We start from the raw sequence: 18,201 nt of genomic DNA, 5'->3' as shown, positions 1-18,201 counted from the left end.
TGCGCTCAATTTTAATTTTGTTGAGATGATTTTACAACAAAGTATGTTTTTTCAACTTTCTTATAAAAATAATGTCGTTTTATTGTTATTTTTTTGGAGCCTTAAGTTAATCTACAATTTAAAATTTTAGGAGTAACTTTGGGTTAAGTATAGCAAGAATTAAATAGAATTATTAATCGTCTGCGTCTGACACCTGGCGGAAAATAATTAATATACAAATTTCCACGTAACGTCGCTATTAAGCAACAAGTTGCCAAATAATGCTTAACTTGTTACATAAATCTCAAAGGTCAAAATGTTATAAATAAGAGGTTAATGAACAAATATTCGGTAAAAGTCAACACATAAAATAGTAATCATGTATTTAGTGTTTTAAAACACAACAACAGGTAAAAACTTTAAGGCTTAAACAACATACTCGCGTTAAAAGCCATAAGGTAATATCCGATCTAGCAACTTACCCTACTTTCTTGTAAATATTGTTGTTCTAATGTTGTTCTTACACCTTCATTTAAACTTGTGTAAAAAAGTGTAAAATAAAAGTTTTAAACGCGTAACAGACAGTTCAACTGGTGAGAAGTTAAACTACCAAGTTCTTCAAGGTAACCATGAATCCCAGTTACACCAAATGTGTAAATACAAGCAATTTAAAACTGTGCGCCAAATTGACTTGCAACTTTGTAATCAGCAATGCTAAGAATGCTTGGGGCATAATCAGGACAATTTGCACAACTTGCTTTCAAGCAATCACGGCCTGACAATTTAAGGTTGACTTTGGCGTCTTGTTGTTCAAGGCAGTTGCTTTGTCATCAATGTTTTGATTCCGTTTGCGCAACAACAAAAGAGATTGCTGCTCTGTTGATTCTTGTTATTATTATTAGCCCACAAACTCTGGTTGGTGGAATTGTATTGATTATGGGTTTTCGGCATTTTTAAACTTTAGAAAATCTTACTCTTGTGAAGGCTTTCATTCTAACATATTGCCGTTGCTGACTACAATATGTACATTATGTTTAAACTTAGTTGTTTGAAATTATTTTACAGTTTTGATATATTTGAAAGCGATATGTAGCACAGGTTTAACTAAAGACTAAAGAAAAATTTAGTTAAGTTGTTTCAATTATACACTTAAATACGCCCAGACTCTTTCGACAAAAAACAAACTAATTAGCGAACAAAATTCTTTATAATGTTGTTCGTCATTTTGCGAACTATTTATCCGAATAATTTACTGTATTTTGCGTCCAAGAAGAAACTAATCCAGCTATTCCTTGTTTTAAAACAATATAATAAGTTCGAATGTAAATAAAACCGAATGGAGTTCTAGTTAAATGTCCGTCATGACAATTAGCAATTGTTTAAAAACTTTCAAAAAATAAGTCTCATTTGCGCAAACATTTTTAAATTTTTGATTAGTTTTCAAAGTTATTATGACACAATAACAACGACCTAAGTTTAACCAATCAGATCTCGCGAAATCGCCACCGCCTCGCTTCACCAAGCAAGCGCAGTGAGGCGTGAAATTAGCTGCTATAAATAGCGTTTAAACAACTCTGTGACATCACAGTACATTTAGAAGGGTGTAGCGCGCAAGTTTCGGCAGAGATCTGTGGTAGAGATTGCATTTGTCGTTGTTGATCGCAGAAAACCGGCCAAACAAGAGAAGGACGACCATAGCATGGTTGACGAGCTAACGACTGGGAAACACCGGACAGACCCAAGGAAATGACGGTTGGTGATTTTAAACATTTTTTGGCTTATAAATATTTTGGCGTTTTTTTTGACACGTTGATATTCCTCTGGACCAATATAATGATTAATTTAATGCAGGAATTCTCTTAATGAGGGTCTCCAAGTTTTAATGCCGATTCGATACTAAATTAATATAGAGATTTTAGCAATGAAATTGATATTTTCTGTATCACCTTGGACAATTGTTGTCTATCTTCTTGGCACACGAAAAGCAGAAAACATGTTTGCAAGTAATCTGGAAAACAAATTTACTTAATGATTTTCAAATGGCTTGGCATGTTGCAACATCTATGTAGTATATTTTGAAAAAAATTAGTGGCATAATTTTGTCTAGCTATTATGGTAAAAGTTGTCAAATGAAAATACGATGTGGTACTTCTGCGGAAATATTCTCAGTAAAATTGACACAGTCCTGGAAAATTGACACTTTTTTGGCTCCTAAGTGCTTTACTTCGCGTCTAAAGTGTCTGTCTGTAAAATTAATAAACCTCTTACAACTTTTTGTGTACGATTAGGTTACAGTATATCGAGTTATATTTTCCCGTATAGTATAGAGTTAATGTAGTTTATTGTGACATTATAGTGATTTGTTTAAGTTTATAGAGCTACGATAATTTCAAACAAATATTTAAATCTACAAAAATTGTGTTATATTACGTTTTGTGTGCAAATGAAAAACACGAATGGCAACAAAAATTGCAAGTTAAGGGTTATTTTATTCATACGGAAAGTATAGACAACGACAATTTTTTCCTCCCAAATTATGCTTTAGTTGTTTTTAGGCGTGTGGGGTAGGTCCAAACGTATAGGAGTAGGCCCAAATTACGTCATACTATGCTCAAGCAAGCAAAAAATATTTAAACATTCAAAGGCGTTTTCTAAGTTATGACGTTGTGAAGCTTATTTATATCTTTTCAAGAAAATTAAACTTTTCAAAATTCTAGACTGGGTCATAAATAGTGGTTAAAATCCTCCATTAAATGCCAGTTAATATTTCTCCGTTAATTATCGGACGAGTACCGATACCACCCTAGTATCGGACGAGTACCGATACCACCCTAGTATCGGACGAGTACAGATACCACCCTAGTATCGGACGAGTACCGATACCACCCTAGTATCGGACGAGTACCGTTACCACCCTAGTATCGGACGAGTACCGATACCACCCAAGTATCGGACGAGTACCGATACCACCCTAGTATCGGACGAGTACCGATACCACCCAAGTATCGGACGAGTACCGGTACCACCCTAGTATCGAACAAGTACCGGTACCACCCAAGTATCGGACGAGTACCGATACCACCCAAGTATCGGACGAGTACCGGTACCACCCTAGTATCGAACAAGTACCGGTACCACACAAGTATCGGACGAGTACCGATACCACCCAAGTATCGGACGAGTACCGGTACCACCCTAGTATCGAACAAGTACCGGTACCACCCAAGTATCGGACGAGTACCGATACCACCCTAGTATCGAACAAGTACCGGTACCACCCAAGTATCGGACGAGTACCGATACCACCCAAGTATCGGACGAGTACCGATACCACCCAAGTATCGGACGAGTACCGATACCACCCTAGTATCGGACGAGTACCGATACCACCCTACTATCGGACGAGTACCGATACCACCCTAGTATCGGACGAGTACCGATACCACCCTACTATCGGACGAGTACTGATAGCACCCTAGTATCGGACGAGTACCGATACCACCCTAGTATCGGACGAGTACCGATACCACCCTAGTATCGGACGAGTACCGATACCACCCTAGTATCGGACGAGTACCGATACCACCCTAGTATCGGACGAGTACCGATACCACCCTAGTATCGGACGAGTACCGATACCACCCTAGTATCGGACGAGTACCGATACCACCCTAGTATCGGACGAGTACCGATACCACCCTAGTATCGGACGAGTACCGATACCACCCTAGTATCGGACGAGTACCGATACCACCCTAGTATCGGACGAGTACCGATACCACCCTAGTATCGGACGAGTAGCGATACCACCCTAGTATCGGACGAGTAGCGATACCACCCTAGTATCGGACGAGTAGCGATACCACCCTAGTATCGGACGAGTACCGATACCACCCTAGTATCGGACGAGTACCGATACCACCCTAGTATCGGACGAGTACCGATACCACCCTAGTATCGGACGAGTACCGATACCACCCTAGTATCGGACGAGTACCGATACCACCCTAGTATCGGACGAGTACCGATACCACCCTAGTATCGGACGAGTACCGATACCACCCTAGTATCGGATGAGAACCGTTACCACCCTAGTATCGGACGAGTACCGATACCACCCAAGTATCGGACGAGTACCGATACCACCCTAGTATCGGACGAGTACCGATACCACCCAAGTATCGGACGAGTACCGATACCACCCAAGTATCGGACGAGTACCGATACCACCCTAGTATCGGACGAGTACCGATACCACCCTAGTATCGGACGAGTACCGATACCACCCTAGTATCGGACGAGTACCGATACCACCCTAGTATCGGACGAGTACCGATACCACCCTAGTATCGGACGAGTACCGATACCACCCAAGTATCGGACGAGTACCGATACCACCCTAGTATCGGACGAGTACCGATACCACCCTAGTATCGGACGAGTACCGATACCACCCTAGTATCGGACGAGTACCGATACCACCCTAGTATCGGACGAGTACCGATACCACCCTAGTATCGGACGAGTACCGATACCACCCTAGTATCGGACGAGTACCGATACCACCCAAGTATCGGACGAGTACCGATACCACCCTAGTATCGGACGAGTACCGATACTATTACTTGCCCCGATCCGATCGTAACAAGTACTTTACTTCGCTCAGGCACAGAACGGACAACCCTCTAGCAACAAGAAGAAACCACTAAGTGGCAGCAAAAACAATGACGAGAACCGTCGCCACGGCAACAAGAACATCGCCAGGAGGCGAGGCAACCACGTGACTCGTTCGCGCAAGTTCGCGCAAGTTCGCAAAGTTTCGCCGATCCGAGCACAGCAAGCTTTGCGGGAGCGGAACCGTTTCATCCTGCCATTAGGTGAGGGCTCGATTCACATAAAAGTTACTTCAAAGCCCCATGTGGAGTTTGCTTGGTTTTATTGGGCCAGCAAAACCACAGAAAGCAGCGGTTTCGCTTCCAAGACGAATTTTCGCGTTTTACTGCCAAAAATATGACCGAGCAATAAAGTCGAAATTTGCTCGTAAAAAGACAAGCCTATAGTTTGCGCGAAAGCATGAACATTCTTCAAAGTACAAGCACGGCTTTATGGCTTTCCTGGTAAATTTATTCCCTGTGAACATGTTGTTTCGCCGACTGAAAATGGCTCCGTCATATTGAAAGCATGCCACAGTTAATATGACTTTATTCTGGCGAAATTCAACTCAAATTGTGGTAGACAAACGGTTTTCAAGCTTATAGTTCTTTGTTCGGCATACCATAGTGAAATTAACACGTTTGTGTTACACCTTAAGGTTTGTAAAACCCTATTATGCTTGATAATTTTAGATAGAAAACTTTACAGCGATTTTTATTGTTTTTATTAAAGAATAAGTAATATGTGACTGGAATCGTTGTTTTCAAATGACTTGACTTAATTGGTTTAGGTAAAACAACTTGACTTGACTTAAGTTATTTTCACAAATGACTCGACTAATATTAAGGTATTTTAATGAATTTCTTTTTAGTAGAATTGGGTTATTTAAGACAATTATAAAATGTAATTAATGTTAACTTGCCATTTGTTTCGTTTTTGTATTTGCTTGGCGAAAAATTGGTTCCAAGTCCCAATGGGTTCACCATTTTTAGAAGTTTAATATTAATTTTGATGCCAATGTTGTTAAAATTGACTTGCGTCACTAATGACTTGGAATGTGACTTGACTTGCTATTCGCTAAAAAACTAACTTTTAAGTCCTTTCACAATTGACTTGACTTGGACTTGATTTGGTTTGTAACGACTTGACTTGGACTTAAGTCATTTTGAAATGACTTGTTTACAACTCTGGATAACACCAGTTTTATTGTTGCGTAAGGTTTTCGCCGAATATGATTGATGACTGGAAGTCTTACTATGCAGCCGCAGACTATTTTAAGTGTGCTAAGCAGGTCTTGGCAATGTGATACGATCAGGTCAAATATTTGCCCAGCTATAGTTTCTCCATTCCACCAACCTTAACCAGATCCTGGAGATAGAATTTAAAGCAAATGGTAACAATGAATAGTGGAAAGCTGGGAACGCCCTGGGAAAACAGTGAAGTAAAACGGGCTTTATTTGACTAGTCCTGTGCAATATCAACAGTCATGTGGAACGTGGTATGTGCCATCGGGCAGATGCCCTGAGAACAAATATCAAGGTCTTTGACTTTTCCCTCGTTAAACTTTCACGAGGCATTGTGTTGATGTTTAAGGCGTTTCAAGTGAACTTGCACTTTGAACAGGGAACCCGGCAAATTTGTCCAGGTTATATTTAGAAGCGCCTTAAACCGGATAAGGACTGCGTCACACAAAAATATGAGCAAGTAAAAAACTTTAAATAATTCATATGCTTGAAATGCCTCCAAACAAAGAAACCACCGCCGAGTGAATTTCACCTTGTACGAGATTTTTACTTTACTATATTCATTTCATCAACTAAATTGAATGCGAAGAAAACTTGATTGAATTTAACATTTTCAGTAATAGCCAACCGAAGGCACTTGTTTACATAGATTAAATTTTAAAGCCCACATGTAGAAAGCATAGAAAGCATTTTGTAAACGTTTCTAATAAATCTTAAGATAATAGCTGGAGGTTGTAATTAAACGTAAATTGAATACCAAAGTCCATACAGAAGTAGGTAGCATTTTGTGAACGTTTTGAAAAACTTTTTACTCATTTTTAACACTCTTAGTTTAATTTTCAATTTTTTTATGGGGGGGGCGGGAAACTTAGTTAAAAACACTTTAAAACGCGATTTTATCTCCGAGATTTGAAAAACAAGCGAGGCAAAAGTCACAAGGGCGCATTCAGTGCAGTGTTGGTCCCAGCACCCGGATTCTGCTGTTGTACATCCTGATAACTGTGAATCAGCGACGCCGCGCAAACCAGCTGTTCTCAAGGGCCCGGCTATTCATTACTTCAACCTACAAGCAACCCGGATCATATCGTTACGCGATAATGCGCCTCTATGACGTACAATGCGCTCGCGAGAAGCTCGCAACCCGGATTTAGTTGTTTCGTGATGCAACGACCTTTAGAATATTGGTTTCCGAAATTGAAATCCAATTCTGAACAAAGTCTCGTGTTTTTGTGTTTGGCTTCATTTGCAAACCGACCGATATTTTAAACCAACGGAATATAAATTACATTTACGAACCGATTTAATTCACCCACGAATGACAAAACACTTAAATCTACAAGAAAATAGGGAAAAGTCGGAATCCCATTCAACGTCCAATATCTTGTCATTTTCTGACAACACAAAACGAGAAATGCGCCGCAATTTAGCGCTGGCTTATTCCCAAGCCGGACGCTGGTTGTCAAACGCCCTGGAACGCCCGATATGTCTTGTCACACTTTGTCGTCGTCACAATGGGCTTCTTCGTCGTCCAATCAAAACAGAGCGCCAGCCAATATTCGGGATTCAAATGTAAACAACACTAAGGTTTGACAATAACCATTGATCAGCTATTGTGATTCTGACGCTATAGTTCGGATTGTGACAGCATAATTGGGACGATGACGAGCCTAGTAAGAGTGCTCGCGCGCTTTGAGGGGGAGAGGGCGACAAAATAAACAACTCAAAGTCCTTAATCCGGTTCAACTCGGGTCCGCATATCCGTGCCTGCTGCATCTGCCTTTCCGTACCTCCCCGAACCGGATGAGCCCGCCCAGCATCCGGGACAGCATCCTTCTTCTTCTATGACGTAACAGTCGATTAGTTTGCGTACGTGACTGCAAACATGATGTAATTTGCGTCCATTGTTGTCTTATAATTACATCACAATGAGATCCGCCCAAAGTGCAATTACGTTTCTGGTTGATTTACAATTTTAGTTGAGAACATTTCCAGGCCTTATTAGCCCCTTTCAGATTGGTATTATTGATAAATTCATTAAATGTTGGTAATTTAAAATACCACCCCATTATGTTATTAGTCTCAATGTAATTATTTTATGTTGCACAATTTACCTTTTTGTTTGCTTACAAACAAATACAAAAGTATCCAACTTGTCAATCAGTCACGGATTTCATTTTGCGCTGCGATAATAAACTATTAACCTTGAAACGAATGCTCCTTTACGACCTCTCTCCAGATGGAACAACACCACTTCTCTTTAAGTGTTGTAATAATGATTCAAGCACGTATTTTAAATCAACGAGCGAAGAATTGTTTTTTTAGCTTGTCAGTCAGACTTAGAGTTTCTTTTATTATTAGGTGTCAAGCGACGAATATAGTAACATATCCCTTGAAATAATAATGTCCCCCTACAATATGAGCAATACCACTCCTTAAAAAGTATAAGCAACGGTCCCACCGCGAAATAAGCACGTGTATGAACCACAAAGCCTAAAATTTGTTTTCAGGTCGCGTAGAGTAGAACACTTCACCAGAGTGAAATTACATTCACGCAAAAAGACCGACTCGAAGTGCCAATACAGCGAAACATAATGTTAGCTTGATTTCACGACAATTTATTAAACCTATATAACCAAGGACTCCTAACTGGTCAAACCCATGCCTCAAAATGTCCTTATTTAACCTTTTGGGATGAGAGTAAATGTTGTTTTGTTCCAGTATCTATAGATCTAGCTTTACACCTTGTCAGACACGCCCTTCAAATTTTAAAGGTTTCATTAAAAAACATTAAAAATCGATGTGATTGTTAACAAAAGGGATTACAAATTAACAAACAAAAAGCGAAACCTTGTTGCGTTTTTGTTATTTTTAAGTTTTGTTATTTTTAGTTGAGATACTTTTCTACATCGAACGAGTTTTTTAATTTTAATGGTTTAAGGTTGTTTTATATGTCAATGACCTTGAGCTGACTTGCTCTTATAATAAAATAATTTTGTGCAAAGACTTGACTTGTATTTTTCGCAGACGACTTAAATGAGACTTCAAATATTTTTTATTGACTTGTTTGTAATAGAAACGTATTTTCGTTAATTTTGGCGCTTTTAGATCCGATGCGGTGGAATCGCGAACACGTGACTGTGTGGCTCCGGATTTTGTCTTACCGCCACAACTTCGAAGTTGATTATAAGATGTTTGTGATGAACGGGAAAGGGATTTGTCTCATGTCACTCGAAGGTTTCAAGTAAGAAAGTTGCTTGTTGCAAGACAAATATATAAAAGGGCTACTAACGTAACTATGGAGCATAATGGTTGGAGGTTGTAGGGACACGAAGTAAGAATATCAAAGCCCATACAGAAGTAGGTAGCATTTTGAACGTCAAAATTAAATAAAGATTTATTCGAAACGTTCAAAATGTTGCCTATGTGATATTCCTGCTACATCTAAGGCAGGGGTTTTTAAACTTTTTTTACCGCGGACCCTAAGATTTTTTTTTAACCTAGCGTGGACCACGGTCGGCAAAACCAATTCAAAATGACATCATAAATTGACGTCACAGTACAAATAGACTTCATAAATCTGGTCATATTTCGGTCCAAAAAAGCGGAAGTGAAATGGAGTCTAAATAGGATTTAGTGCAAAACCGATTTATTTTTAATCAAACGGTTTTCTTTAAAAAAGATTACTTCTTAAATATACACTAATATTTTAAGTAGGCCTTCATGGACCCCCTAAAACTAATTCACGGACCCCCAAGGGGCCAACGGACCCCAGTTTAAGGACCCCTGACTTAAAACACCCCCTTGCAGATACAGATGCCCGACCGGAGGGCAAATCCTCTACTCCGACCTCCGGAACAAAATCTTCACCAAGATCCTCATGACGTCACACTGCGAGGGCGACATCTAGCGGCACATTTTCTTTGAAGCTCGTAGATGAGAGTTGGGTTCCTTGTTTTGTTATAAATATTCGTGCAATTGAACTTGTAAAGTTTCTTTCTCGCTACACAGAAGCATTTGCTAGCATTTAGACGCCACTACGGCGATCCATTGATTCCTTCCTTTTGTTTTTCTTATTTCGAGCACATTCTGAATATTTGTCGGGGGCGGGGGGGCATTCTTGCTTTCTTAAAAAAAATAGTGTTAAAATCGCATCAAGTTTTTCCATTTAAAAATATCCGTGAAAATGGGAGATTTTAAAATAACTGAACTGGAATAATTGCAGTTAAATGCACATAGCTTAAATAACAACCTTAATCTCCATTTTTTAGTTTAAAACCTGCCTTTATTCCGCATGCGCTAATATTTACTTAAAAACTGAAAACAAAGCCGGAATTAGTGTAAGAGATAAGCACATAGGCTTGCTCATGTCATCGTGTTCGAAAGTTTCTTAAAAGTGTTTGAAGATCAGAGCTGACATATAAGCGAATTAAATTTATGTAACTTCTTCTTCTATTCCCCTGTTGCTTTAATCTTTCGATGATTTCTTACGTAAAACAACTAGCTGTTAGAAATTATAGCGTTTTAGTTTTTCTAAATCCGATGCGGAGGGGTTGACTTCGTTCAAAATATATCCTGCGCAGTACGATTTTTTTCCTTTCTTTATTTTCTTGCTGTCTAGTCTAGCTTTTTTATCTTTCTTTTCTTTATTTTGCATTAGTAAAAAATGGCGGCAACATGTCGAATCACATTGGCACTTTAATACCGAATATACCCAACAAATATGACAGCCCAGTTAACAATCTTCTGTTCGTAAAATATCTTTATCACGCTGAGAGCATTTAAAAAACTCTTCGGTTAACCGGCATTTTATTAGCTTAAAATGTTATAGAAGGGAATTTAATCATAAAGTGAACTGTCACGCATATTTCTAAAAGTCAAACCATGTCACTACAATACCGAAAACTTTATAGAAATCACGTAAAAAAGCTAAAGGGCTAAAGCGTTCGCAAAGCCAAGAGTGGCATAAAAAAACTTGTTTTTCGTCCTTAATTCGCCCACAAAGAACGTCCAATGGAGCCGGATCATTCAAAATAACAACGACGCTGTTGGTAAACAGAGCTAAGGTGCTGCCGGACAAATAAGCCGGACATGTTTGGCCTTATATCCGCATTGCGCTGATGGCATTTTTGCGTGTCCTCTTTTAAATGAGCATTTCAAAGAAAATTTTGCGAATCGTAAAAGGCACATTTTTATAAGAATTCTGAATGTCCGCGTTATAACCTGTGCGTTGTAGGAGAAACAGGATATCGAGCAAAACAATCCGGTTAAATTAGCACAGCAACTGAACTGCAGGCCAAAGGTCACTGCGTTTTGCAGTTAATTTTCCACTATAAGCCATGACTCGAGAAACAACAAAAAGAAACAAAATTTATAGTGATACTGCTGCGGCGGTAAGAGTAATTTGCTGACCTTTCCAGCAATGTAAAACTACCCAAATTAAGAAATCTGACGACAGAGTCATATCTAGTTCGAGAAAATTTCACAAAACTTAACAGTGATGGCTGATAATGTTATGGCGCTGACGAAATAAACAGCCAAAGCAAAACGACATACCGCACAGGTGAACAACAACCATAACCTTGTCACTTTTGAAACGTTAGTAAAAATACCCCTCGAAAAAACTAAAAAGTGACCAAAGCTACTAGGCAATTGAAACAAATGTTCGCGCCTAAAAACAGCGTAACTAGCCTAAAATGCTCTCTTAAATATAATACGCCGTTGAAAACATTTGCGAAGCCCTAAAAAACACAATCTCAACAAAAGATAAAAAATTGCAAACAGGTTTTAATTTTTTGTTAATATTTTGTTATACAAACGTCTAAAAACGCAGCGTAATTAGTGGTTGAATATTCCTAATGCTATTTAAAAAATTAGCCTCCATCAACCCATTAAGCTTAAAAACACAAATCTGATAAGATTTTGAGATTCATTCCCGGATGTCAGCGCTTGTGTCCGGTTAATCGGGGGGTTCCCGATGGAGGCGTGAACATTTAAGAGGTTTGTGAGGGTCGCGATTAATCAGCGCTTCAAGTATCATCAGCCGGGCGCCGCGCTCGTCGTTGTGATGTCACAAACAGGATTTAGCAGACTGGCGCATCCTATTTGGTCGTTTTGAGCCTCGCGATTTTGGAAGCTTTCGAAAACGCGTTTATTTTGATCCGACGAAGCGTTAAAAAAAGTGTACCCTCTGTTACCTTGTGACGTGATGTTAAGGCGCCTAAATTCGTGACGTCATACTTTCGATAAACGACACGGTGTTACGTAATCAACAATTTGTGCGATTTAAAACACTATATTGTAATGTGTTATGCAAAGAATGTCGAGAAAAATCTAAAAATGCAAAAAACGACTGACGAATAATATCACTGGGTTGTCATATTGTGGGTATTACCATAAAAAGTGAAATTATGAAACTGGTTGTATATTTACTCTGGTGCCAATTTGCGCTTGTTCTGGTTTAAAGGACCAGAGTGAAATGGTCCGACGATGGTTGGAATGGTGTTTTTGATGGCGAGAAATGTACAGACGATAGAGAGATGGTGTGAGCGGCGATGGTGGTGTTTTAAGTGGTTCGCGAACCAGAAAGTGGTAGTACACCACCGCTAAATGGTTTGCTGGTGCGTTAGGATCGCGAAAATGGTTGCGAAATGGTTGTGGAGAGAGCGAAATGGTGTTTTCTTGAGAAAGCTGGTTAAAAATCTAGGAACTTTAATGGTTTACGACCTAATGGTCTTTTTACCATATGAGAACAACTTTTAAATCAAAAACACAAAATGGTTGCAATTGAAGTTAAATGCTTCAAGCATAAATAATTGTAATTTTTGTTGTTCGCTAACCGTCCAAAAGTTTTGCTGCAGAAGCAATTGTTCTTATGCAATCATCACAATGCTCATTGTGACGTATGTATCAGGAATCGTGTGTTGCGCAAATTCTTTTGTTTCGTCAACAATTGTTGCATGGTTTCTTGAACTTTTGTTTGTTTTCGTTTTGGACGTAAATAAAAAGATAAACAAAAAATGCAACTGTTTTGTTTTCAAAGCGTAAGTTTAAGTGAATGTAGTCACCACCGAATTACAGAGAAATTCTCGTTAAACCTGAAAACGTAATTATACAGAAAAATTGTAAATAGTACAGAGAACTATTTTGTAAAAACCAAAGCTTGATAACTGTTATTTTGTGACGTTGTCAAATTGTCAAAAGTATAAACATAACTGAAACAATGAGTTTAAAGGTTTTTCTCTAAATTTTGCTTGACACTTTATCACATTAATGCTTGGTGACGTCATAATTTTATTTTACACGTAAAATAACTGATCACGCTTCGTTGAACACACAGGTCACGTGGCTTCGATTTTATTCTCCCAATTCTTTAGCTCCTCCATGCGGCTGATAGGAAGGCGGCGAAAAATCAAGCGAATCGCAAAATCACAGTTTACACGTCATCGACATGACGTAACTAACTCATGACGTCACAACAACGCCAAAGTATCTCGATGCAGCACAAATTATGGAATACCTCGGATGTAATAATTGTTATTCGTCAAAGAATTAAAATGCTAATTAGCGTATTTACAAAAGTTTAACGAATTCAGTGTTTCCCAACCTTTTTTCGACGCGACCCAAATACTAGACATAAGTTTAACAGGAAAACTGCTAATTATAATCTTTACTTCAGTTATTTTTAAGCTTAAAGTGAGCAACTCACAAAAACGACAACAGCTTTACTAAATTCGAATTTTTTGAGCCCTGTTTTCGTGTTTTCCACCATTTTCTCAAATTTTAGATAAATTTTCAGAACAAATTTTAATAAATCTAGCCATATAAAACTACAACCAAAATCAAAGGGCGATCCATGGGTTGGGAAACACTGAGTAAGCCAAACAAAATGGGAATTACAAACGCGGTACAAGATAGCAATATGTATTCATATAAAGTTGTTGACTGGTGATAATAGGTTTATGGAGTGTTGGCAAGTTATAAGGGACTACATACCCGGAACACATTATAACGACGCGCGTATAGAGTGCTACAATCTGGCGAACAGGCTGCGAACAAATGTCATAGTTCCAACACATTTAAAAGCACATACTTCATTATACATTGACAAGGCTCTCACAAAAGAACATAAACGATGTTATATCGATACTCAGTGCACGCTTAAAAGATTACTAAAAATAATCGACAAGGTTTGTAAATTGGATGAATGCGTTATAGCTTGTATTTCTTTATTGGACAGAAGTAGTGACGCCCGATAGTATCAGGTCGAAGCCGATACCCGATACTAAGTGGCAGTATCGGTACTCGCCCGATACTAGGGTGGTATCGGCGCCTATTAGTTAAAAACTGGAAGTAATCTCTTAAGGTTAAAAAGCTTTTTGGGTTATTTGGGCTATCACAAAATTACATTTGAACGTTCTAATTTCACATATTTTGCTGGTTTGAGCTTAGTTATGACGTCATTTTGGTTCGGATCTTATCGCGGTAGATTTTGTCTCAAACATCGGGGATCAAAATAAAAGTATCGGTAATTACTAGACTTCATGTACAATGCTGGTAGATGTTAGTAAGTTGTTGGGTGTTAACAATATGTGCGAGATAATATGTCGCAATTCCTTAACGAAAAAAAAAGTTTCTCATAATGTCCTTTAGGGTTGCGCGGTATATGGGTTTTGTTTTGTAAAATCACTTATAAAGTGTTATAACCCAAAAGTTTGATTTTTGTTGAGCAATGCCAGAATTAGACAATGTAATATTAGGTTTTGTTAAAAATAACTTAATATTTACCAGGAAATTGATCAATAAACTAGGCAGGTTGTAAAATTTTAATTTGCGCAGGAGTTCATTAGGGTACGTGATAAGTATGCGTGGGTGAAATTAAAAGTGGCTGAGTTTTACATTTCTTCATATGACTTGCGTATTAATAAGGCATACTGGAACGCACAAAACACTACAAGTATTCGAGTATAATGGCTGGAGGTTGTAGTTAGACGTAGAATTAACACCAAAGCCCATACAGAAGTAGGTAGCATTTTGTGAACGTTTGAACATGAGTTGCATAAAACTACACCAAATGTGACTTTTCAACGGAACAGCCGAGCCGTTTTTGTACCATGCGGTTATTGTACTCATACGTCAAAGTACTATATATTGTTGCTTTCGTTGCAATTTTGCTTTAATCTAAAAATGCATCCCTGTCCGACGCGAACCATTATTCGTTTAAAGTTACAAAAGTTAAAGAACCCCTGGCTTACACAAATGTGCCAAGGTTAGTTACTCTTGCTTAAAGCGAGACAAAATATCAAACATCGACCAACCAAGATAAAAAAAATATCGAAAACCTACGACCTTAAAAATAATTTCTTTAGATACTGCAATTTAATTGACGATATTATTGGAAGAAGTTTTATAAAAGTTCAAAAAAAATATTGGTACCAATATTTTGTCGTAATTAGGTTTGTTTTTGTTTGAAGTAATGCTCTTGTGACGAAATAATATCATTTTCATACAAAAATAAGTAAAAAAAAAGCTAAAATATCATCGTTCATAACGATTCGCGTGTTACGTCACGCAAAAATTGCAACTATAAAAACACCACGACATACGTCACAACGGCGGTATTATTGCGTCACAGAGTAAATATTTCGATCATACCAAGCAAAATATGATATAGGACATTAAAGAATATAGGTTTTACGGGCAGCAAAAGTTAAACAGTTTGTGAGAAATGTTTTTATAAGAGTTTAAAAAAAATTAATCGACGAATCTGTAACTTCACACTGTTTGGTGATATCGATGCTGTAAAAAAATACATATTGAGAAGGGCTTTTGGTTTCGTGATTCAATTTTTTAAGATACCAGTCAATATTTCGTGAAGGACCACTCATAAGGCAAAATACAATTTCCCCTAAAGTCCATTTTTATCAGCATCAATCGAACCATAACAACACAGTATGCCATAGTGTTTGCTCATACAGTGCTGTACGGCGAAAATTTCCGTTTGATCAGCTGCATTATTTGTAAAGCAACAAAGTTAAAACACATTTTGCCAATAACCTATGCAATTCAGCAAATTGTTCGCTTAGAATTTTGGAACACAAGCATTTCCCTGTAAGTAGATTTAAAAGTCGTCTAAAGAGCCATTTCGTTAAAACAGACTTTGTAGAAATAGCTTCGTTTCCTTAATTTGGCAATAACCTCTCCGTTTTCGTAATTTCTATGGCAAAGAGTTTTCAAACATCACGTATTTGCTTAGAATCAGACGCCAGTCGCTGTAACACCAATTTCTTTAACACAATTTTACATGACAGGTATTTTCTTGGGAACAGCTGCCATTTTTCGAAAATATCTTCGATTTTTTCCAAAAAGTTTCAATAGCCTTAATAGAGAAACCGAATCAGTCGATAAAAGATGCAAGCAAGACCAGTCTAGAAATACTTTGAACAACTCTTTCAAAAAGAGTTAAAATCACAAAGATTTCCTCACAATCCGATCTCCCAAACAGCAATCTGCTACAAACACACTTCAAAACGATATTGTTTATCCCTTAATTTAGCTGCAGTCTTCCAAATAACCTTAAAACACAAGGATTTGTTTAGAATCAAATCCAAAAGTCTCCCAAACAACAATATCCTGCAACAATTCACGAAAATGAGCTGTAAAGTTGCTAGGAAGCATCGAATCTGATCAGATCAAGTTTGACAACAACTTCCCCTGCATCGACCTCGTGGAGCAAAAGACGCTTCGTGATTGGTCCTTTCGTGCTTGTGACGTCACTCTGAATGTCGGCAACTTTGACCTCTGTGCGACCGAGGAAGTCTGCGTCGAGGTTAAAATAACGTTTTGGCGGGAATGTTGTGGTTTAAAAATTAAAATTGACTTTTTTAGTGATTTCAGTAAATGGTGAACGATTTTTAAAAAGATCGAACTGTAAGTTTATGTGCTTTTTTATTGCTTTCAATAAAATTAAAATACTATTTTGTATACATTAGCTTGAGAAGCGCAGCGCTTCGGACAACAATCAGTTAGCAAGGTGTAAAATTTAATATAAATATACATTTCGCCATATAAATGGACGGCATTTTTAGTTTATCTACACAAATTAATAGTAAAAAATATTTAAAATATTAAAAATGTAAAATAATTAAATAAAATACATCCAAGACTAACATAGACAAATATTCTGTATACATTTATGGTTACACATATACAGAGTTACCTAAAGGTATAGTTCTGATATATTTTTTATCTTTTTGTAGTTTTTTTATAAATATTAGTGTTTTTACCGTCGGGTGAAAACATGTAGCGCTGGAAAACAGAAATGCACAGAACATCAAGTTGAAGATCTTTGACGAAAAACTGCATGTTGCTTCCCCATCTTGGGTTCAGTGTGTCCTGCAACAACAATGAACCGGTGTTATAATCAGCAAGTTATATCGAACAACAGTGAACTGGTAAACGGGAATCAACCAAAGAAAAAATGTTGAACATTGATTTGAAGGTAGCCATGTTAACTAGAAAGTGGTCAACTATTTTAAAGCCATGATGAGTTGTTGCTCGTAAGTCTATGTGTTAATTGTTGCCAATATATATGAAAGGACATATTTTTTAGTTCCAAGTCTTTTTTTAGTCGAATTAAATCATTAAACTGTTTTCCGGAATAAGTCAAACAGCAAATGTATAGGTTTTGTAGAAAAACAGAACCTTTAGCTATTAATCATTTCATATTAATACAACAACAAACGTCAATCGTTTTATAAAGATTAAAATCACTTGTATAACCGAAATTAGAGTGAATATGGGTAGTTTTACGGCAAGACCTTCTTTATTCTATTGCCATAACAACTTTCATAACTTCTTTCCATTTTATTCTTTGCACAAAAAAACAAAAACAATCGTGAACACAATAAAATCCCCTCACCTGTACGGTTTTAGTGGTGTGGCATTGTTCCCCCATCGTTACCTCACAGTATGGGTCGTGGCGTCCGTTGCTTGTCTTCACGAGGTTGCACCCCTCAACTATGGTGACCATTAGGCGACCAATGCCTGCGCTGCGCTGTGACCGAGCTGTTGGTATAAAAATGAGATGTTAGATAGTGGGTGGATTGCATGTTGTAACAAGTTTAATCAGTTTGTCCATAGGAGTTTAATTTCCAGCAAGATATTGACAGCAAGAACAGTTAGCCTATGGTAAAGAAGTCACGACCTCCGGTCAAGCCGGGACCGTCGTTCTACCAACTGAGCTACACAGGTTCAGAGGGGAGCTAGTCGAGAAACAACAATAACACCGTTGCCTGCTGCATTATGTTTGTGAAACTAACTGTAGTGA

At 38.0% G+C, this 18,201-nt stretch overlaps 2 protein-coding genes across 2 annotated transcripts in view; one reads left to right on the top strand and one right to left on the bottom strand.

Annotated features, from left to right (window-relative positions):
* The first annotated feature begins 1,675 nt into the window (after nt 1–1,675).
* On the top strand, nt 1,676–12,875 carry LOC146138927 (ets DNA-binding protein pokkuri-like). The gene is made up of 4 exons (XM_083394005.1): nt 1,676–1,731; nt 4,646–4,856; nt 8,982–9,117; nt 9,684–12,875. The coding sequence occupies exons 1-4, from the start codon at nt 1,726–1,728 to the stop codon at nt 9,781–9,783; spliced, it is 453 nt and encodes a 150-aa protein (XP_083250131.1). The 5' UTR covers nt 1,676–1,725; the 3' UTR covers nt 9,784–12,875.
* Nucleotides 12,876–16,171: 3,296 nt separating this feature from the next.
* Nucleotides 16,172–18,201, bottom strand: part of LOC146138919 (intersectin-1-like) — a 66,138-nt gene continuing 64,108 nt past the window's right edge. Inside the window, 3 exon segments of the mRNA XM_083394732.1 lie at nt 16,172–16,691; nt 17,159–17,267; nt 17,794–17,939. Of these exon segments, the coding sequence (XP_083250858.1) occupies nt 16,540–16,691; nt 17,159–17,267; nt 17,794–17,939 (407 nt within the window). The 3' untranslated portion in view covers nt 16,172–16,539.

Source organism: Ascidiella aspersa, chromosome 7, assembly GCF_963924565.1.
Source record: "Ascidiella aspersa chromosome 7, kaAscAspe10.2, whole genome shotgun sequence".
Lineage (NCBI taxonomy): Eukaryota > Metazoa > Chordata > Ascidiacea > Phlebobranchia > Ascidiidae > Ascidiella > Ascidiella aspersa.
The sequence above is the reverse complement of the archived record's forward strand: the minus strand, read 5'-3'. Positions and strand labels throughout refer to the sequence as shown.